The sequence below is a fragment of the Hydra vulgaris genome, chromosome 09 (assembly GCF_038396675.1).
Source record: "Hydra vulgaris chromosome 09, alternate assembly HydraT2T_AEP".
Classification (NCBI taxonomy): domain Eukaryota; kingdom Metazoa; phylum Cnidaria; class Hydrozoa; order Anthoathecata; family Hydridae; genus Hydra; species Hydra vulgaris.
The window spans coordinates 17080213-17102500 of record NC_088928.1 but is presented as its reverse complement, the minus strand read 5'-3'; the positions used below and the strand labels follow the sequence as shown (position 1 = coordinate 17102500).

The following is a 22288-nucleotide window of genomic DNA, read 5'->3' as shown; positions in this document are numbered from 1 at the left end:
TTATAAATAATTTATCTTGAAAATAGTACTTTTTAAAAACAATACTTCTAAACAATGTCATGAGAGCCAAAGTATAGTAGCAATTTGGCGTCCCTATAAGCATGCATATTTTTAAAATAAAAGCATTTACAATTATACAAGTTAATCACTGTGCTTACTAATAAATTCTGTTAACTTACATCCATATTTTTTAGGAAAATCTGGATCTAATCTGGATTGAATAACAGAGATTTTTTGAAATTAATAATTGCAATTCTTTTTTCTTTTGCTTTTTTACTACTAAAAATTAATATTGTTATTATGTCATCTTGCAACAGAGTTATATCCAGTTCATTTTTAACATGTATGTTCAATAGACATTCTATTCATCTTTTGGTTTATAGTGGCTCTACAATTATTTTTTTAAATCAGTTTTAGTTTACTTAAAGGTATCATTTTAATTTTAATGCAGTGCCAGTATCTTCTATAACAGATACTGGCACTGCATTAAAAAATTCAAAATAGAATAAATATAGATTGGAATCAAGTCTATAGACCCTTTGAGTATATTTGTTTGAGAAAGCTTTGAGAAATGTTTCCAGAAGTGAAAAATAAAGACTACTTTGAACTATTAAGATGCTAAATATCTTCCATAAAGTTGACTTTTATTTCAAGCTTTATTGTTTACCTGTTCTTGATCTTTTAACCATATGAATGAGAATTTAAACGAAACCGTTTTTTACAATCCCAATTTTGAATCGAATTTGTTGAATAAAGCTCAACATTAAAGATATTTATTTCATGCTTATGTTCGGAGAACACAGGAAAAAACTGCATATCCAGATTTGTTGCGATATTGCTATGTTGCTATGTTTTATTGCCAAGACGAATCATATGCTCATTATGGGTCAGCGTTTTGGTTGAAGGTAAAGTAATGGCTTTAGAGCAGCATTAATTTTCAGTGGTCATTTTGAAATTACTTTTATAGCAGTAATATGAGCTGAATGTCTGGTGTCTAAAAGGTTGTAAAGCAAGGTCTTTCTTCTAGCGGAACTGTAACTGAACGCTAAATAATCTTTGATTTTTATTTATTTATTACAATAAAGAATGAAAATTGTAACATAACACTGCTATGCATATCACCAAGTAAATTTTTTATGCCCATTAAAAACTTAATGCCCCGGGCACGTATACCCTTTTTGCCCCTCCCTCTTGGTGGTCCTGTACATGTTTGTTCTTAATTTAAAATTTTAAAAAATATTCTAATATACTAATATTTACTAAATTAATTGAAAATATTTTTTTTGAGTTATTATAGTTTTTATTATAAATTAATATATATACTTATTCCTTTATAAAATAAGTATATCCTTTTTATATAATTATTCTTAAAAAATTTTATATTTTGATATTGCCAAGAAAAAAAAAGTATTCAATTGAAATTAAAATTAAAATAGCGTCTTCGAAACCTTTTTTTTGTGAAAAAAATATTATTCATCGTTAAAAAAAAAAAGTCCTCAAATTTTAATTTAGGTAGCGCCCATATACGGTCAATGCTGTCAAAAACAGTCTAAATTAGCCCTTGACATATGTGTATGTATATATATATATATATATATATATATATATATATATATATATATATATATATATATATATATATATATATATATATATATATATATATATATATATATATATATATAAATTGATTTCAATAAAAAAAGGCAGCGTATAACTATTTTTCAAATGTATTTTGATATAATAATATATCAATGATCAATCAAAAGTACCATGGCATGTTTTAGAATGTTCTGTGGCTCTTGAGCTCAAACATTTTTTATTTTTACAGGCTCTTTGGTGTTTCGCACATCTTGAAATAATTTTCTTTTCGGTCTCACCAGTATATAAACTTCCGCATGAGCATTAAAGTTTGTAAACATTCGGATTTGAGTTCAGTGGTAGTTTTGATTTGATTGGCTGAATTCTAAGACCTTGGCAGTCATTCCAGAATACATGATAAGAAAAGTTAGAGAATCCCTGGAGATAAATAAAGCAAGAGTTCGATGTGAGATAGGTATTGGGCAAACTGTTCTAAATAAAAATGACATGGATAATGTGAAAACAAAAACTAGGAGACCAATTTTGACAAAAATTTAACTGACATCACTATTATATTATTTGATTGGTTTTTATATTTTATGCTTTTTAATGTCATATTTTTTAAATGGTTGGTCTTATTTTGTCAGCAAAATATCGTTAATATAATATTGTATCAAAATATATTTAAAAAATAGCTATATGCTGCCTTTTTTATTGAAATCAGTTTATATATTTATAAATATATCGCATAACAAGAAATGACTTTTAAAGAATATATATATATATATATATATATATATATATATATATATATATATATATATATATATATATATATATTATGGTGTCCCAGAAAATTTTTTTTTTTTTTTTTCTGGGACATCTGGGATGTCAATCCTCTTTATTTGGTCCCAGTAGACCACTATAAAAATATCTGGGCTAAAAATGATTGTTAAGCTGAAGAAGGTAATTTAGAAAAATGTTTCATATAAATTTTAATGAGTTTACAGAGTTTTTTTTGCATTTTATGATTAAAACTCTGCAAATATATTAGTAATAAAAGTAATAAAAAATCAGTTATTAGGAAGTTGAAAAACATTAGCAGTATATATTGTATACTGCTACTTAATTCTAATTTGAGTAATATAAATTTAATTGTAACAATTTTTACATATATGTAAAATATATATAAAAACATTGTGATCATTTCTGTAATATGACATTTAATTGTGATCAATTCTCTTGTATTTTATAATATAGTAAATAGTATTAAATATGGCAAGTGCAGGGCATGTTGGAAAAGCTAGTAGAAGAAGAATTCTTTATCTGTTGGGGTACCCTCTCCAGATATTTTCTCCAAATAGACTTCCAACCAGTGGGGAAGTTTGTCGCAGAATTTACTGGATTAACCAGAGTCATGCAACTGCGATCATAAGGGAACTGATTCACATTTGGAACAAGGCAGTCTTTGATGAAAATTTTATCATCAGTGAATGATCGATTAAGTAAGTTACTAAATATCCTAGAGCAATTTTCTCTAGTAAAAATCTCTCATAAAAATTAAGTATTCTGTGAAACATTTATCTGTGAGATATAATTACATAAGTTTTTATACTACATTTTAAAACGTTGACATTTTTTAAATGTTGTAACTTTTAATTCAGGAATAGAATCATTGCTCTGTATACCCAGTATATTAAAATTTTAAAGATGAGAACCTTAGAGATGAGCAAAGAAACCATGAGCCAACATACTCAAGAATTCTTAGACAAAGCCAATGTTTTGTTTCCTATACACAAGGAAAACATTTTCAAGTTAATTAACCAGGATCCTAGAAGGAGTAAAGAGGCTGTAAAGAAGGATTCAATTTTTTTGAAAAGATGTTTGAAAGGAGACATGGTCAAAATGTCCTACAAAAATGACAAAACATTTGCTGAAATAGTTGCTGAAGGTGAGGAAAGAATGAAATATCTGCTGAGGAAGATGGAAGAAGAAGAGTAACTGCAATGGAGACAATTACTGGAAAAATCAGCAGAAGAAGAAGCTTTGAGAAATTTTTGAGCAGGAATTCTCCAGTGGGTGTAGTGGAACAGATTATGGTTCAGACTTTGAAACTCCTACTGTAAAAAAAAAAAGTTGTGTGATTCAACCAAGATTTGTCTTCAACTCAGTCTGAATGATGTTTTGGATAAGTGGATTCCATTTATGACAAGGTAAATAAGTTTATATATAAAAAAGTTAAGTATATTTCAAGTATATATAAAACTTCAAGTTTAAACAACTCGTTACATAATTACATAAACAAATGTTACATAATTTAAAAAATGACAATGCTCTGTATTTTTTTTTAGGTATCAAGTTAGTTTGAGAGCTGAAACAGCAATGTTGTCTTCCCTATTCCAAGCTTGGGGAGCAGATACTGACATTTTGAACATTTCTAAGTCACAGATGGCAAGAAAAAACTATGAAATTATAGAGAATGAAGCACTTATAGTGAGAGAGCAGAACCTGGATAAGATAAGGGGCTTAAAACATTCTAAACAACAGAATCGTTTCTTTTTTCTTCATCTTGGCATAACCAAAGATAACATTCTCTCATGGAAGGAAGAAGGAATATCAAATTTTGAGAAAAATCTCAACAATAAATCTTTCAAGACATTTGTGTCCATTGTAGGTCAATTAGCAGTTGTTAATGACAGAGCTGAAAGACACATCAAATTGGTGCAGGATTTCATTGGAAGGACACATTCTGAAGACAGGCTCCAAGACACAATGATGGTGGTTTTAGACAACTGGCAGAAGGTGTCTAAACATGCCACTAAACAAGACTTAAAGAATATTTAGATAAAAAAAAGTTCTTTATATTTTTTAGTATTTCATTTTAAAAAACATTTTAAAATAATGCAATTATAATAAAAAATTAAATAATTATAAAATTTTTTCAAAGTTGCAGTAAGTATAGCAGTCAGAATTAATAATTTCGATGATTAACTTTAATTTTTTTGAATTTTTTTATAAAATATTGAATACTACTGGAATTTCAATAAATAAGTTGAAAAAACCTCATTAAAATTTATATGCAAGTTTTTTCTAAAATACCTTTTTCAGCTAAACAGTGACTTTGAGCCGAGATATTTTTATGGTGGTCTACTGGGACCAAATAAGGAGGATTGACATAGTGCACAATATTAAGTTCAAAATTTTTTTTTCTGGGACACCCTAATATATATATATATATATATATATATATATATATATATATATATATATATATATATATATATATATATATATATATATATATATATATATCGTATATCACATATCAGTGATGTAACAAATAATCGGCATCACTATCAGCTTATTCGGCCACTTTTTATACAAAAGGTGTTGTCATCAACAAAATTATACAATTTAATATATATTTTTAATAACAATTTCACTTACTAAAATGGCTGCAATTTGTATTTTATGAGTTGGTAGTTAACAGAAAGCAAAGAAGAAATTTAAATAACAAGAAAATGGTTGAAAGGAGACTTCAAAAACTGCATTCAGTGAGGAAAGCATGAAGACAGGATTTCTAAAGTTTTTTTTTTTTAGGTAAAAAAAAAGTTTTTGAGCATGGTGGAATAGTTACAGTAAAAAGATGCAACTTTCCTAAATGATGAGTCAAGTGAGATTGAGTTAATGTAGAACAAGTGTTTAGGGTTGAAACAAATTAGGTTTTTAGAATTGAACAAGAGATGTATGAGTACATTGCTTGAGCAGTTATCATGATAGTAGTTGTAAAATAAAAAAAGATGCAAGCACAAGGCAATTAGGATAGAGGCACGAGGTTGGAAGCTAGTGCAGGTGTAACTACATTTACAATGTTTTTTTTTTGAATTATGTCTAAAATAGAATTAGTATAATTAGAAGAAACAGCCCATATATGACAGTATTCCCAAGAATGAATAAGAAATTTATAGAGTTAAAGAATTATATCTTAGAAAATTTAAAACAAATAGTCCAATGTTGTCTTTTCAGGGAAAGGAACTAACTTGTTATTTTGCAGTTTTTAAAATTGATATAAATAGAGCAACTTAAGAAGAGCTTCAGAATTTAATACTTAAAGATAAAGTTAAATCTACAAATGTTAAATAAGTTAAAAAGAAAGCTGCAAATATGCTTATTACTATATTGGAGAATATCACTCAAAAAGTCTATTACATTGTTGCATGGTATAAAAATGTTGCTTGTTGCTAATTGACTTAAAGGGTATGTTTCAGGTTAAAAATAAGTATCCAAACAATCAAATTTTCTTTAATGGTTATTTTATTGTGTGAAAGCAAACTGCACATCAGATAAAGCCCGTGCACAAAACAATAAAACAGTTAAATTTATTGGTTTGTTTACAGATCCCACAGCACTCTGACTATGGGTTACGTCAGGTTCATAAGTAAGTCAAATGAATAAAATTTGAATGCTTGGTTTCCACAAAGTAGATCTGTCCCAGATAGATGTATCAGCAGTATCTATGATTTTAAGTATTAAACAAAAAAAGTTCAGAAAAATGTGCCCTTTTATTGACAGAGTTTATACAGTCCTCATCTTGAAAAAGATATAAATATATTGGAGAATATTTAAAAATGACTAACAAAATCGGTATCAGAGTTATGTCATTTCACATACAATGAAAAACTGAAAAAAAATGAAATTTAAATTCTAAAAAAACTGAAAAATAAAAGGTGATCTTATACAAATATATATATATATATATGTGGTATCATAATAATAAGAAAGTAACTTGGAAATACCACTAAAGCACTCATGCTCTTTAAATGTTTCAGGTCCATCTTTGAATAATCAAGGTAACAAACATCATTTATACATTGACAAAAATATTTAAATCATAACCCTGAGGGATTTTTAACAAACTGTATGGTCAAATTCTGGAATAGAATGCCATTTGAAACAATAGAAGTTAAAATTTTGAACTTACTTAAAGCTAAGCTAGACTTAATTGAGTTTATTTGACTTTCTTGTTTAGTCTGTAATAGATTTAACATGTTAAATCTCAACAGTATTGTATATTGTTTTGTGACATCACACTAAAATAGTCTGCTGCCATCTTTTCTTTCATTATTTTTTTCTTCTTTTGTTTTTTAAATTGCATGCTATAAAGATAGCTTATTACTAGTATTTATTGATCTATATACACAATATATAATATAATTCTTAATAAGAAAACAAACTAATGTTCATGCTTTCAATAGTTTGTTCTTCTTTACATGAAGTGATGTTTTCCAACAATGTTTTCCAACAATGTCTGTTTTTTAACAATAATTATTTGATGCATGTTTTTTTTTGCCAAAATTTTTTGTCAAAAAGTAATTTTTTTATCCATGCAAATATGTATGTATTTTTATATTTTAAATGGAAAATAATTAACAAATAATTATAATAAAGTTCATAAGTAAAAAACAATATATATACATATCAAACTACAAACACTTTGAAAAAAAACATGAAATTTTTCATGTTTTTCAAAATTAAAGTTCCATTAAAGTATTCAAACATTCACTACCTCTATAACAAAACATCTAGGTATTGACAGCGTTATACTAGCTGATTATAGAGGTTAATAGTAAAATTAGATTTAAGTTTAGGTTTTCAGCCACTTGTTTGTAAATTTTCACATTAAATTAACCCCTTTGTTTGTTCTAGTTTTATTCAGAGTTTATTTTGAGCTTAATGATTGAATCAAGTTTTATTTATATTCTTATTATGATGCAGCATCATAATAAGAAAATTTTTATCATAATAAGAAGTTATTTCATAATTATAATAAGAAGTTATTTCTATGCTAACAAATCTGCATTGAAAGTACTTTTTAAATTGTATTTTACCCAGCTCGTATATACATTATGCTGTTATTTTACCCAGCTCGTATATACATTATACTGTTATTTACCCAGCTCGTATATACATTATGATGTTTTAACTAAAAGCATAGATACTGTTTACAGCCACTCTATGTCATGTTAAGGGAAAGAACTCATTGTCTTAAAAAAGGGTTCTCTATATATTTATATCTTTTTATATATCTTTTACTATCTAGGAAATATTGTCAATAAATTATTATAATTAAAATAAAAAATTTATTTTATTAATTTAATTGTTTTATAATAATATTTTTGTTTAATTATAAAAGCAAAAAACAATTATATTTTGACATACTAATAAATTCTTTACTAGTTAATTAATGGTTACGAAAAAATAATGAAATAATTAATGAATGAAACGGAAAAAATTGATTACTTGATATAAAATGAAAGATAAATTATAAAGCGATTTGCAAAGAGAATGAAAGCTAGATTTTCTAGGTTTCTTTTCAAAATTTTATAATGACATATGCTAAAACTTTTGAGATTCAAAAGCACTCGAACAAATTAGTCTGTAGATTCTGTCAAAAAAAATGCAAATTTTAAAGATTTAAGATTCAGGCTAAAATGAATGCGAGCATAAACCTATACCAAGAAAAACTACAAAGTTAGTTTTTCTTGGTATAGGTTTATGTTTTGTTTAAATCAAAAAAATTCAGCCTAAACATTTTTTTTTTAACTCTCTTTAATATAAACACAACTTGTTTTGACACTTTGGAATCCCTTTAAATATTTTTTTATTCAGGATTGGCGGGTTTAATCCAGTTTGCAATAGTTATAATCAAATTCAGGAGAATTCTTTGAAGTCTAAATGGACTAAGTCTGATGATAATCGTCTTAAAGAATTATGTCAAGAGTTTGGTACTTATGATTGGTCATTCATAGCATCACATTTTCCTCGACATACTGAAATACAATGCCAGCAAAGGTGGAAAAAGGTAATGCTTTTGTTATCTTGTTTGTTTGTTTTTTATTTTAAAAATTATTTTATCATGGCAGTGGTATATCCAGCAATTTTTATGGGACACTGGTAAAAAAAGAATTGTTTCATGCAAAGTTTAAGGTTTTTTTTTTATTAGAACGACATTTTTAGGTATGGTTTTTACAGGGCAATAGTTTTGAATTAAAATTTAATGAATACAAAAGAGTAAAACTAGGGCATGGAAACCGGTAATGAGAAACCGGTTTTTACCGGTAATTTCTATTCCTAAAAATTACTGTTACCGGTTTTTTCTCAATCTATTACCGCGGTTTTAAAAATGATATTTTGTTAATTAAATAATTTGGTATTTTGCTTTCATTTTAATTTGGCAACTCCTAAAAGACGCAACACAGTGAGAGAAAGCAGTTCTTTGATGAAAAAGCAATAAACACGAAGATGACCTTCGTTGCAGGAAACAATAATTCCGAGGTATGGAAGCACTTCCTACACAGCAAGGATCTGCAGCTGGCGAAGTGCAAAACTTGTAGCAAAGAAATCAAGTGCAAAGGAGGTTCTACCAGTGGTAGAACCTCCTTTTGTTAGTCATTTTTAAATATTCTCCAATATATTTATCTCATCTCAAATTAATGCATCTTATGAAGCACTGTCTTGAGGTTAAAGTCACTTATAAAAAGCAGTTTGAAGAAATGAAGAAAGACAAAATTTGTTTTAGCATTACTCTTGATGAATACACATCATCTCGTAACAGAAAGTTTATTAATATCAATGTTCATGTCAAGAACCGGCATTGGAATTTGGGAATGGTAAGAATTTTTGGCTCAATGCCAGCGGATAAAGCTGTGACCATTGTTAGAGAAAAGCTAAAAGAATTTGGAATTTGTCTGGACTCTGATATTGTGGCAGCTACAGCTGATGGAGAAAAGCTATTTTACCAACCCATCAATTGTGCTTGGCACATGGCATCCACTTAGCTGTCTGTGATGTTTTATACAAAACAATTCCGGTCCAAGAAGAAGTCATTCCTGATCTCGATGAAGAAGAAGGTTTTGCACTTGATGATATTTCCATCTCTGATGATAGTGATTACGAAGATGAAAAAGGTGTTGGATTACAGGTAAGTATTATATATAACTATTCAAAAGTATAAGGCAACTAAATAAGATTATTTTTATTAAAAAAATCCTCTTAATTACTGACACTTTCAGGTAGTAATTGAAGATGATCAACCCCCTGAAATCTGTCAAGATCTGAGACACACTATTTCAAAAGTAAGATGTTGTGTATGCCTGTTTCGCAAGTCCCCTGTCAAAAATGATGATATTCTTCAAAAGCACGCTCTAGCTGAGTTTAAAAAAGAATTATCACTTATACTTGACTCAAAAACTAGGTGGACATGATGTCTCGATTTGTTAAGCTAAAGAAGCCTATCAAGATGTCCTTGATCGAAATTTCTAGTGAAATAAGCTTCTCCGATGAAGAATTTAACACACTTGAAGAATTGATTGCAGCCCTAGAACCAGTAAAAGTGGAAACAGAAGCTTTATGTAGACGAGATGCAACATTGATTTCAAGTGATCAGATTCTGAAGTTTATTTGCCTTAAATTGAGCATGCAGAATTCAACAGCAAAGAGTTGTTAGAAATGTTAGTCAAAAGAATAAAGGAAAGAAGAAATCCTGATATAATAAATCTATTGGTTTATTTAAACGATTCAGAGGCCTTGGACAAGCAAGGGCAAAGTACGGATGTCTTTGACACTCCACAAATAAAACGAAATGCCCTTGCAAATACTGCTGCCAAATTATTCTGTCGTCTGTTTGAGGAGAGCTACAAAGATGAAGATAAATCGGAAGAAGAATGTCAAGAAATACCCAATATTGATGAAGGACAATCTTCCTTGGCAGAACAATTGGAACAGTCTATCAAGGATGCTCTGAAGCGTCCCTCTAGTTCAAAGAGGATGAGAGTGGGCACCAGTTTCAAATCACTGTTGAAGGAAATGGCCGTTTTTGAGCTAACAAAAATTCGCACAAACAACTTAGAAATGCTCTATAATGCATTGATGGGTATACCAGTAACTAGTGTTGAAGCTGAACGTTCTTTCTCAGCCAGTGGTCTTTTTGTTACAAAACTCAGATCAAGCTTGAATGATAATACTCTTGATGCCTTATGCATTTTACGAACTTATTTTCTGTTGAAAAAAGCTCAGTAATCAGCAGTAATTTCTGTATTGAATGCTTAACAACTGTGTTAAATGTTATATCAGTCAATCTATAGAATTTAAGTTTATTTAAACTGTTTAAGCTCTTTTTTTGTGATATTTAGCTGTAATATCTAAAAGTGGATGTATTGTTTTGAACTTAATATGAGATTAACTTTATGTGATATAAATCTGTGTTAATTATAAGTTGGTTTGCTGCATTTCAAGCCTTTTTTTATTCCTTTGAAAAAACTTTAAATTACCGGTTTTACCGGTAATAAAAATGGCAAAAACCGGGTTTTACCGTTACCGGTAATTATGAAAAACTGTAAAAATTCCATGCCCTAAGTAAAACAAAGCATTTAATTAATTATATAAATAAAAAACTTATACTTTCCAAGCAAAAAGTTTTTTAAAAAGATGTTGCACATGCCTTTTTTTAAAAATGGATTTTTTTTAATATAAAAAAGCCACTTAAAATGATTGTTCAAAAGATTCAAATATATTAAAAAAAAAGTGTAAGTGTGTGTGTATTCATATGATTTTTATAGCAAACAGCCATTTAAACCGCAAATAACTATTACTATATTTAAATGTGTTTTATGTAAGCGTTGTAAGGGCTGTCAAATACTAATTAAAATTTGGATTACAAAGTTTACTAAAAGGCAAAATTGACTTCAGCTTCGACTATGGTGCCAAATTTGAAATTTGGCAATTTGGCAAAAAACAAGGTTTGTGTTTCTGACTTAAAGAGATGAGAAAGAGTTGTTACCTCTAAAATAAAAAGGTTAAAAAAAAAGTTTCACAGAAAGGTTTTGTAAACATTGGCATAAGTGCGAGTTGGCACTTATGCTGATTTGCACTTATGCCGTTTTTTGCAAAAGCTTCACACTTATGCTAGTTCGCACTTATGCTAATGTTTTCAAATTCCTTTGATAAACTCATGCCAATTCGCACTTATGCCAGTTCGTATTTATGTCAGTTTTTGCAACTGCTTTGCACTTATGAAATTCTCACCTACACAGCCTCCCAAAATGCATTAGTATATAACTATTTTTCTGTTTCATTTAGCTTCTTTATTTTATCTTCAAGACAATAAAGTTATACTTATGTGAAAATTAAATAAAATTATACTTATGTTAAAATTATTACTTATGTGAAAAAAGCAATTTCACATAAAAAGCTTTTTTCACATAAGTATAGTGACATTACTGTCCTTTGGTTACTAAATGATTTTTAGCTTTTAATAAAAAATATATAAAAAAAAACTTTTTAAAAGCAACATTTTAAAAATGGACTAAAAAGTAGAAAATAAACTATTTCACAGGACCCAAGGATTTTGTGTATGTACACAACCTGAAGTATCATTTAAGTCAATGACTTTTTTTATTTTTTACTTTGTAGTCAATTTTTAAAATGCTGTTTTTAAAAAGTTTTTTTAATGTACTTTTTACTTTTTAGTTTATTTTTTAAATGTTGTTTTTAAAAAGTTTTTTATATATATTTTTTATTATTCAATAACAATTCTATTTATTAATGCTAAACTAAAACGGTATAAGTTTATTGTTTATTGTTTGTTTTAATTACTGTTCTTAAAGATTTCTTTTATTTACACTAAACTTAATCTGTTTTGCATTATTTCTTTTAATTACTTACTGACCTTGTGATGTTTTGCGTGGACACCAAAAAAAACAAGCAAACCGAAAAGAAAGCAAGTTAAATAAAATGTTGTAAAAAATGAATGTTGTTACAAAACTTAATTTTAAAAAATAGTTACAAAATTTTATAACAATTTGTTTCTTTGAAAAATAGAACTCTTTTAAAGTAATCATTCAGAGTAAAGTTAACTTTTGTATGTTGGCAATTAAGAGTTAACTGTTTTTGATAATACTGTAAACCGGGGTAACTTTGTACCAATTTTGATAAAGAAGATAAATTTTTGAAAAAAAGGATCATTTTCCCAAAACTATTTTGATGCTCAAAGTTGTGCATTACTAATGTCATTTATTTAGTAAAATGATGTATTCATTGTATTCACCAAATCCAAAATTTTATGGAAATAATGAGGTGGTCAATGTTATCCGGCAATGGGGTAACTTTGTCTTAGTAAATTATTTTTTAGCACTGAATGTAAATTAAGTGTTATTAATTACATTTAATGTAATTTAAACTTACATTAGGCATTTATTTCAAAAAGGGGTACCTAAAATATGTCAAGAAATTAAAAAAGGGACAATAAAAATAAATATAAACAGTATTAAAGAAACAATTAGCTAAAATATTCTGATTTCTTTTTATTATTTTTGTTATTAAATGTCAGAAAAAGCAAAAAATAAGAGAGTACTAAAGAATAAACAAACAATTTGTAACATAAACTGTCTTTAAAAAAAAAATTTAGGCATCTCTTCAGTAATCTATCATTAATTCAATAGAGACTGATTCACCTTGAGATGCTGTTTCTGTTTCACTATCGTATTCTACAGAAATAGATTTTCCTGGTTCAATTTTAAGTCTTTTTTTGGATATTTTTTATTTATTTTGACTTTGTGTAACATCTTTCTGTCTAAAAGGCTCTGGTCTAAAGCTTTACGAGGACTCAAGATGTTTTCACTTGGTAATTTGATATACACTGAATTAGGAATTAGGATAAATGGCATCAAACTACAAGCTCTAAATCCACATATAACATTTTTTCTTGAACATTCATTAATGGATGTCATTAAATCATTCAGCAACTTAGAGAAATCTTCTTATGGTAATGTTGCAAATTTTTCACCGCGAGAAGTAAGTTTCCAATCCAGAAGTATACTACTTCTCCATGCTTTTTTTAATGGTGCAAAGAATGCAAGATCAAGAGGTTGAAGCATATGGGTTGAATTGGGTAGAAGGTATATGAATCTAAGCAAAAGAATTTCTCCAACACCATTTCTACAAAACATTACAGAGAAACAAGCCTTACTGCTATTCATTATTCTCTCGGGTACTTAGTTCCACGTTTCATAACAACTTTTTATTTCCAGGGTCATCACGAAAATTTGTTTCATTATAATTCCAAATGTTACAAGGTGGAGTTCCTTCAAGCTCAAGTCTAATATTGTCAAAATAAATTTTTAATTGTTCTTTGTTTATAGCTGCACATTTTCTTTTAATATTTGATGCAATTCTATGGGTTAACTGTGAACATTTCATAAAACTTGAGACACCAGGAATATCGTTTTAAAACATTTTTACAGTACGATTTTGCAATGTCAAAAAAAATGAAGTCAAAGCAAAAAAAATGCATTGGTGCACCAATGCATTTTTTATGTTTTGACTTCATTTTATTATGTATAGTGCTTCTTGGTATACTAAACCTTTTAGAAGCTTGACGAATAGACATACCTTCATCAGTTGCACCCATACACTCTTTCAAAAGAATGGTATTAGAACAATGTTAAATGCAGGTTTTCCAGCACTATGCTTGTTATATTTACGAGGCATTATGCTTTAAAAAAAGTAAATATAAACAACACAAGCAAACTGCAATGTAGTAATTTATTAAACTATTATATCATTTTATTAAATTGCAATTAAATTTAAAAATAAGAGTCTATAAATTTTAATTTTGTTATAAAGTTAATAAAATTATGATTTAGCAACAACAACAACAAATAGTTTAACAAGAAAATATACTTTTTTAATAATCCTAAAATACATACATGCTAAAAACTGTTTTTCAAATTAAACTATTTGGATAACATGCTTCAAAAAAATATTATAGTTATAATATATAACGATGAACCTACTTTAAAATGAATATTATTTACATGGCCAATGTTACCCCAAAAGAGTATAAAACTATGGGATAACTTTGACTACCCTGTAAAAAAACCAGAATGTTGTTACTTGATCCAAAAACTTTTTGCTTAATTTTATCTGAACGTTTGTTTTTAAAACAGAAGTTAAACTGAGTTGTTTGCTATCATTTTTATCTTCGCACAGACAACATTCTGTTTTACAGTTTACAAATAAAACAAAAATAGTAAAACGTTACTTAATGGTTTAAAAGTTACAGATGTTTAATTTTTAAAAATGGTCAAAGTTACCCCAGTTTACGGTAATGAAAATTTCAGTCTTAATAACAATCTCGCAATTTTAATTTTTGAATGAATGAACTTTTGATCTTTAGCTTGCTATTTTATTTTACATTAGGAAAGCAAAAAAACAAAACTTTTTTAGAAAGTTTTGTTTCTTTTCCATATTCTTTTCAACTTTAATAATAATAAAAATAATGATTACAATAACTTAATAAAAGTTTTATTAAGATCTAGTTATTTTTATACTTCAATGTCTTTATTGTTTAAAAAAATTCATAGTCAATGTAACTTATTTATTAACATTTTTTAAATTATACAAGATAATTAAAAAATTAAAATTTGTTTTATAAAATATACTGTAATTATTTCTTTTTTAATTATATTTAATTTAAAAAGCGCCTTATAATCACTTTAAAATTTATTAAGCTTTGGTAATAGTTAAATGAACAGATTTGCTAATATTTCAATCAAAATTAAAATTAGAATAATTTATAATGCGTTTATTAAATGCTAAAATTTTTTATTCAAATAGTTATTGTAAAAATTATAACATTTAATTACTAACTATTTAAAACATTAATAACAACTAAAATTAAATTTACTAAAATATAATTAGTAAATTTTTAAAATACTTAAAACAATTTTCAATAATTATTTACAAATAGCATTGTATTAGCAACAAAAGCTATTATTAAAAGAAAAGAAAAGAAAGCTATTATTAAAAATTTATTAAAAGTTAAAATTAAAATTAAAATCGTTTTCCTCAGCCTAACTAAAGTAATATATAAGTCCACCGATAAATTCATGTATTCAAAGAAATGCCTTCAACTCCTTATCTTTGAATAAAACTAAACAAAATAAACACAAATGATTAATATGTTAACTAAAAATCTTTGTCGCTGCACCAGTTTTAATTAGGGGAGGAAGACGAGGAAACTATCTATAAATATACTAAGAAACAAGGTGCTATCCTTGGTCCTATTTAGTTTTTATTTACATTATTATTCTTCCCGACAACCTTACATCTAAAGTAGCTCTTTTTTCTGATGACTCCTATATTTTATACTCCTGCCTTGACAAAATGTCTTCTCTTTCCGATCGCTTAGGCGGCTGATCTTGAATTGTTGTCATATTTGGGCTGGTTCTTTTAATGATGCTCTTTCTCTTCAAGACAAAGTCCAAAAATATATTGTAAAGTAGTTGGACCTGCTCTATCCCTGCATGCTCTAAAAACTTTTATTCATCTAATTTTTCCCCCGCATTTCAACCCTTTAGAACTCTCTCCCATCTTCATTTTTTCCTGACTTATGACGTATAATATTCAACTTTTTTTTCTACTGTCAACTGTTTCCTTGTTTTAGAACTCTATTCTTTTTTCTAGTAACTCTCAACTAAATAGTTGTTGCTTGCAGTCTTGTTGGCAGTGAATCAGAGCAATATAACAAAAAATCATATGATAAAAAAGAAATTTAGTATTGTCTTTTTATTTTTTATAATTATCTTTTATTAAATAAAAATATATTTCATTTTACACTGCAAAAAAAAAAAAAAGACTTGAATAAGAATTTTACTTTTAATTCAAGCTGCAATTTGGGTATATTATATTGGACATCCAAATAAATAGTTGTTATAGTTCAATAATTTTAAGGTTTGAAACTTCTAATGAAGACGTTATCTTTTTTTGTCGGGAAAAAAATTGTAAATGTAGTTGAACATGCTCTAGTTACTAAACTTGAGCCTCTGTCCCATCGTTAATAGGTTTCATTTTTTTTTTAAATATAATACTATGGTTGTTGCACAAGTAAGCTATCATCAGTTGTGACTCATCATTTACCATCATCATTTTACTCCTGTAACTGTTCCTTCATGTTTTATCTAGTTTTTTTTCTGGAACTTTGATTAGGAATTCTCTTCTAGCTTTATGTTTTCCTGACACATATGGTTTACAGTTTTCTGTCAATCGATTTCTTACTCTACTTTCTTAATTTGTATGTTTGTACTAATTAATTATTATGAATAAATGTGATATATTTCTGAAAACATAATAAGGTAAATAAGCAATCAGTTATTAAGTTTTTAAATAATGTGTAAAGATTGAGTCTTTTAATGAGCCACACTTGAAGATATCTCTTATGAAACTAAAGGAGACTAATAAATGCATTATTTTAAATACTTTGCATTAAAAAAATTTAAAAAACTTATTATTTTTATTTAGTTTAAATGTTTAGTGTTTTCATATTTTTTCTATTATTTTATAGGTTTTAGATCCTAACTTGATTAAAGGTGCATGGACTAAAGAAGAAGATGATTTAGTTACAGAATTAGTTTTAAAGTATGGCCCCAAGAAATGGTCTTTGATTGCCTCCCATTTGAAAGGCAGAATTGGAAAGCAATGTCGTGAGAGATGGCACAATCATCTCAATCCAAATGTTAATAAAACAGCTTGGTCTGAAGAAGAAGATAGGCTCATATTTGATGCTCATGATAGAATGGGTAATAGATGGGCTGATATAGCTAAACTTTTGCCTGGTCGCACAGATAATGCCATAAAAAATCACTGGAATTCTACAATGAAAAGACAGTTAGAACCTGGCTATAAACATAAAACAAGAGAAAAGCGTCGCAATTCAAATCTATTTCCAGATTCTAAAAAAGAAAACTCTAAGTCTTACACCAATAACATACCTCTAAATACAATTGAAATGAAAGAAAATCAATTTAAATCTAAAAATGCTTCAACATGTGTACTACCGAGTTTTAAAAATTCTAAGACTTTTAAAGAAGAGGATAGTGATGTTGATTCTTCTGAACTTATTATGACACCATTTAAAGACATAACAAATCTTACAGATTTAATTGAAGAAATGGGCGGTGTTTCTGAAATAATGAGTAACTCAAAGCCTGAAGATAAAGAAAATTATTTTGAGTATTCTTCAAGGTAATGATTTTGAATTATTTTTTAAAAAGTGTTTTTGTCTTATGTTTAATGAGCTTAAAATGTTGTTTAAAAAAGTTTTTGAAGGTTTTAAACAGTGAATTTGATTTGTTGACTTTTTATTGTTGTCATTTTTTGTTTTAAACATATACAAATATTCCCGTCATTATTTTATGCATTAAATACTCAAGCTTGAATAAGTTTTTTCTGTTACTTTTTTTAACATGAAAATGTTGAAAATTTACCATTTGTTTACTTTATTTAAACATACAAGATGTAATAGTTAAACATACAAGAATAGTTGGTTAGTAAGTCATGAAATCTAATATATTTAGTTTAAAAAAATTTTTTTCTTTCTGTACTTATCTTCGTCACTGTTTTTTTTCTGGACTTTGATCATTTAATATAAAAAATCTAGCCTTAAAGCATTGCTTTAATACGATTGTCAAAATGATAACATTTAGTTTTTATTGCACATCTTTCCAAAAAATTTCCATTGGGGACAAACAAGTATTGTGGCTTTTTTTTATTTATTTTTTGATGAAAATCGCTGGTTGTAAGTTTGAAAGCTGACAAAAGAAAATGTTTCGTTAAATTTTTTTAAGGGGTTAATCATAAAACAGAGTATTATTTTTTATAGCTGACTAAGCTTCTTTGATAATATATAACTTATTTTTAGATCTTATTGTTCTTCTATAACCTGTATATATATATATATATATATATATATATATATATATATATATATATATATATATATATATATATATATATATATATATATATATTTATATATATATATATATATATATATATATATATTTATATATATATATATATATATATATATATATATATTATTTTTAAAAATAACACGATTTTATTCTTGACATGTTTCGTAAAATTTTATTTACATTTTCAAAAGATTATTTTACAATAATAAAAAATATATATTAAAAAATAGAAGTCTTTACAGAGAAATATTAACGGACAAAAAATTATACATAATAAACCAATATATTTATTCTAAAATAACTCGGTAAATAAACAATAAAAATAACCAACTGTCAAAATATATATATATATATATATATATATATATATATATATATATATATATATATATATATATATATATATATATATATATATATATATATAAACTGACAGTAAAATTAAATAGATAAGTTTATAGTATAATGTAAAGCTTGTTTATTAAGTGAATTAGATTTTTTAATAAGTACATCTAAAAAAGCAACCTGGTTATCTTGTTCTTTTTCCATAGTAAATTTCAGATTTTTATGTTGTTTATTGAGGTGTTTGAAGATTTTAGATGTACTTATTAAAAAATCCAATTCGTTTACGACTTCAGTTTATCACAAAAAAACGTATACAGGTCTTTTACAAAAATTTTTTAGTTTTATTCCCTCTTGCTACAAATTTGGACTTGTTCGGTGTTTGATTGATCGTACATCTAAAATTAATAATTCTTGGTTTGGTTTTGATAAAGATATTAAGAGTTTATCATTAGTTTTACAAAATAATAAATTTTCACAAAAAATTATTGACTATGAAATTAAATCCTATATTGATAAGAAAATGAACCCATCTAACATTGTTAATAGCTTTAAAGTATCTTATATTTATGCTATTAACAATGTTAGTGTCTAACATTGTTAATAGCTTAAATATAAGATACTTTAAACTTCCATACATTGGAATGTACTCTAATTACACTAAAAGGAAAATTTCAAAAATTGTTCATAAATATTGCAAGGATATTCTAATAAAATTAATTTTCACTACTAATAAAATACAAGATTGTTTTTGCTTAAAAGAGTCACTTCCTAAACTGCTTAAATCTCATGTTGTCTATAAATTTTTTTGTGCTGGCTGTAATGCCAGTTATATTGGAGAAACCTCCAGACACTTGGCAACTAGAATAAATGAGCACCTTAAAAGTGATAAACAATATATATTTAAACACTTAAATTTATCTCTTAATTGCAAAAATTTGGCTAACTGTGATTTTTTTGAGATTTTGGATAATGCCCCAAACAAACACAAATTAAAGATAAAAGAAGCCCTCCACATTAAATGGGAAAGTCCCTCACTTAATAAACAAGCTTTACATTATACTATAAACTTATCTATTTAATTTTACTGTCAGTTTATTTATATATATATATATATATATATATATATATATATATATATATATATATATATATATATATATATATATATATTTTGACAGTTGATTATTTTTATTGTTTATTTACCGAGTTATTTTAGAATAAATATATTGGTTTATTATGTATAATTTTTTGTCCATTAATATTTCTCTGTAAAGACTTCTATTTTTAAATATTAATTTCAGAGTTTTTTATTATTGTAAAATAATCTTTTGAAAATGTAAATAAATTTTACAAAACATGTCAAGAATAAAAAACATCGTGTTATTTTTAAAAATAATATATATATATATATATATATATATATATATATATATACATACATATATATATATATATATATATATATATATATATATATATAAAAATCAGAAAATATATATTTTTGATGTGTAAATTTTTGAAGTAATAATTTCATTATAATATAATTTGGTTAGGAGACAAGAGTTTTCAGCTCCTGGAATACTTTCAAGATCAAAAAAGCTTAATATGCAAGACGAAAATAAAAACAACTCAGTATCTGAAGATATACTGAACTTTTCGCCATCAGTTTTTCTCAATTCGTCAATTAATACATTCATAGATAAAGAAAATAGTAATGCTTGTAACTCCATCGTCACCTCTACCCCTGCCAAATATCTTGAGGAAAACAAAATGAACTATACACCTGTTGCGTGTAACAAACGCAAAGTATTAAACAATGAAAACAGTCAGCATCTCAAGCAGAAATCAAAACGAACATGTTTAAGCACAACTCCTCGAACTCCTACTCCTCTTCGAGTGATATCAAAAGATGAAAAATCTTATTCAAATACTCCAACAACTGACGAAATCTCAGAGTTTCTTCTTAAAAAGGAATCTGCTGGAATGTATAAAACTTCCGAAAATAGTTTTGCGAATATTTCAAGTGATGATATGCGCATAGAAGAAAATAAAGCTGTAAAAGAAGGTCTTCGAAGAACGCTGTTTGAAACTCCTTCGCAATCAAACGTAATGCGAACTTGTGGCGTTAATCTTTTTTCAGACAAAGAAATAAACGCGCTGGAACAAATGTCCACATGTTTTACTCCCCATAAAGAAATTAGCAAGGAAAATGCTTGTGCCAGTGAGCCAACAAAACACGAAGAGCATCAACATATAGCTCGAACGTTAAACTATCAAGTGCATTCTAACTATGCCTCAAATGATCAACAACAGGTTAATATTTTGCCACTTATTGGAAAATCTTTAAAAATACCTATTAGAAGGTTACCTTCAAAACAGTTGCAATGTTCTCATATTATATCTAATCAATGTCAACTTCTCCAGTTCACTGATGCATTTAAAATTATGGCATATGGTCAAAGTAACGATCAAAAATTTCTTACCGAACAAGCTAGAATTATTATGAAAAAAATTAATGGCAGTTGATTTTATATGTAAGTATATATATATATATATATATATATATATATATATATATATATATATATATATATATATATATATATATATATATATACACACACACACACACATACATACACACATATATTTATATATATATTTATACGTAAATTATTATGTGTGTGTGTGTATGTATATGTGTATATATATATATATATATATATATATATATATATATATATATATATAATATATATATATATATATATATATATATATATATATATATATAATATGTATATGTATATATGAAAATTTTATTTAAAATATTGTACATAAATTAATGTACAAAAAAGCGGCATTGCGGTTCAGTACCGAGATTCCATTGATTTAAACAGTATCTAGATATTTTTGATTTCGCTGTTTTATTGGCTTCATCTATGTTGGATATATATTTTTTAAATAATCGTTAATTTATTTGATTTTAAAAGAATTATTTATTGCTGTTGTGTTTCATTTTTCTATAGCTTCGATTTTTTCTTTAGCTTGAATTTTAATTTTGACATCAATTAAACGTTTGCTTTTTTTTTTAAATGTTTTAACATTGGTTTAACGATCAGAGGTTGTAGCTTTTTATAATGAAGTAAGCAAAAAATTAGTTTAATGGCATTTGTGAATTTTTCGAATAATTCCATATATAGCTATCACGGTTTTCATGGATCCTGATAACGTTTATCGCAAAGCATCCTTATTTGACATAATTTTAAACATAATTGTTTGGAGTTTGCTCCAGGTGGATGTTAGCTATCTCATAGACAAAAAATGCTGGATCCGCCTTTGCACATGTGCCATTTTCATATATAGATCAAAAATTGATTTGCTACTTAAAGCGTGGTTTGACTTGGCTTTTGCATAGCGGTAATATATCAACATTTATTAAGCTATAAACTACTGTTAAAATGCTAAAAAGAAGTGCAAAGCCCGGTCTTTGATATTAACCAGTTAATAAAACAAAAAAGTAAGTCTCTGTTAACATTTTTTATTAATTC

At 26.6% G+C, this 22288-nt stretch overlaps 1 protein-coding gene across 2 annotated transcripts in view; it reads left to right on the top strand.

Annotated features, from left to right (window-relative positions):
• The window catches only part of LOC100214961 (transcriptional activator Myb), a 26778-nt gene extending 5485 nt beyond the window's left edge, over positions 1-21293 (top strand). For both annotated transcript variants that reach the window (XM_065804886.1, XM_065804887.1), the window contains exons 3-5: positions 8251-8443; positions 16982-17661; positions 20291-21293. In XM_065804886.1, coding sequence (XP_065660958.1) covers positions 8251-8443; positions 16982-17661; positions 20291-21263 — 1846 coding nt within the window. In that variant the 3' untranslated portion in view covers positions 21264-21293. The remainder of the gene's footprint in view (positions 1-8250; positions 8444-16981; positions 17662-20290) is intronic.
• The last annotated feature ends 995 nt before the right edge of the window (positions 21294-22288 follow it).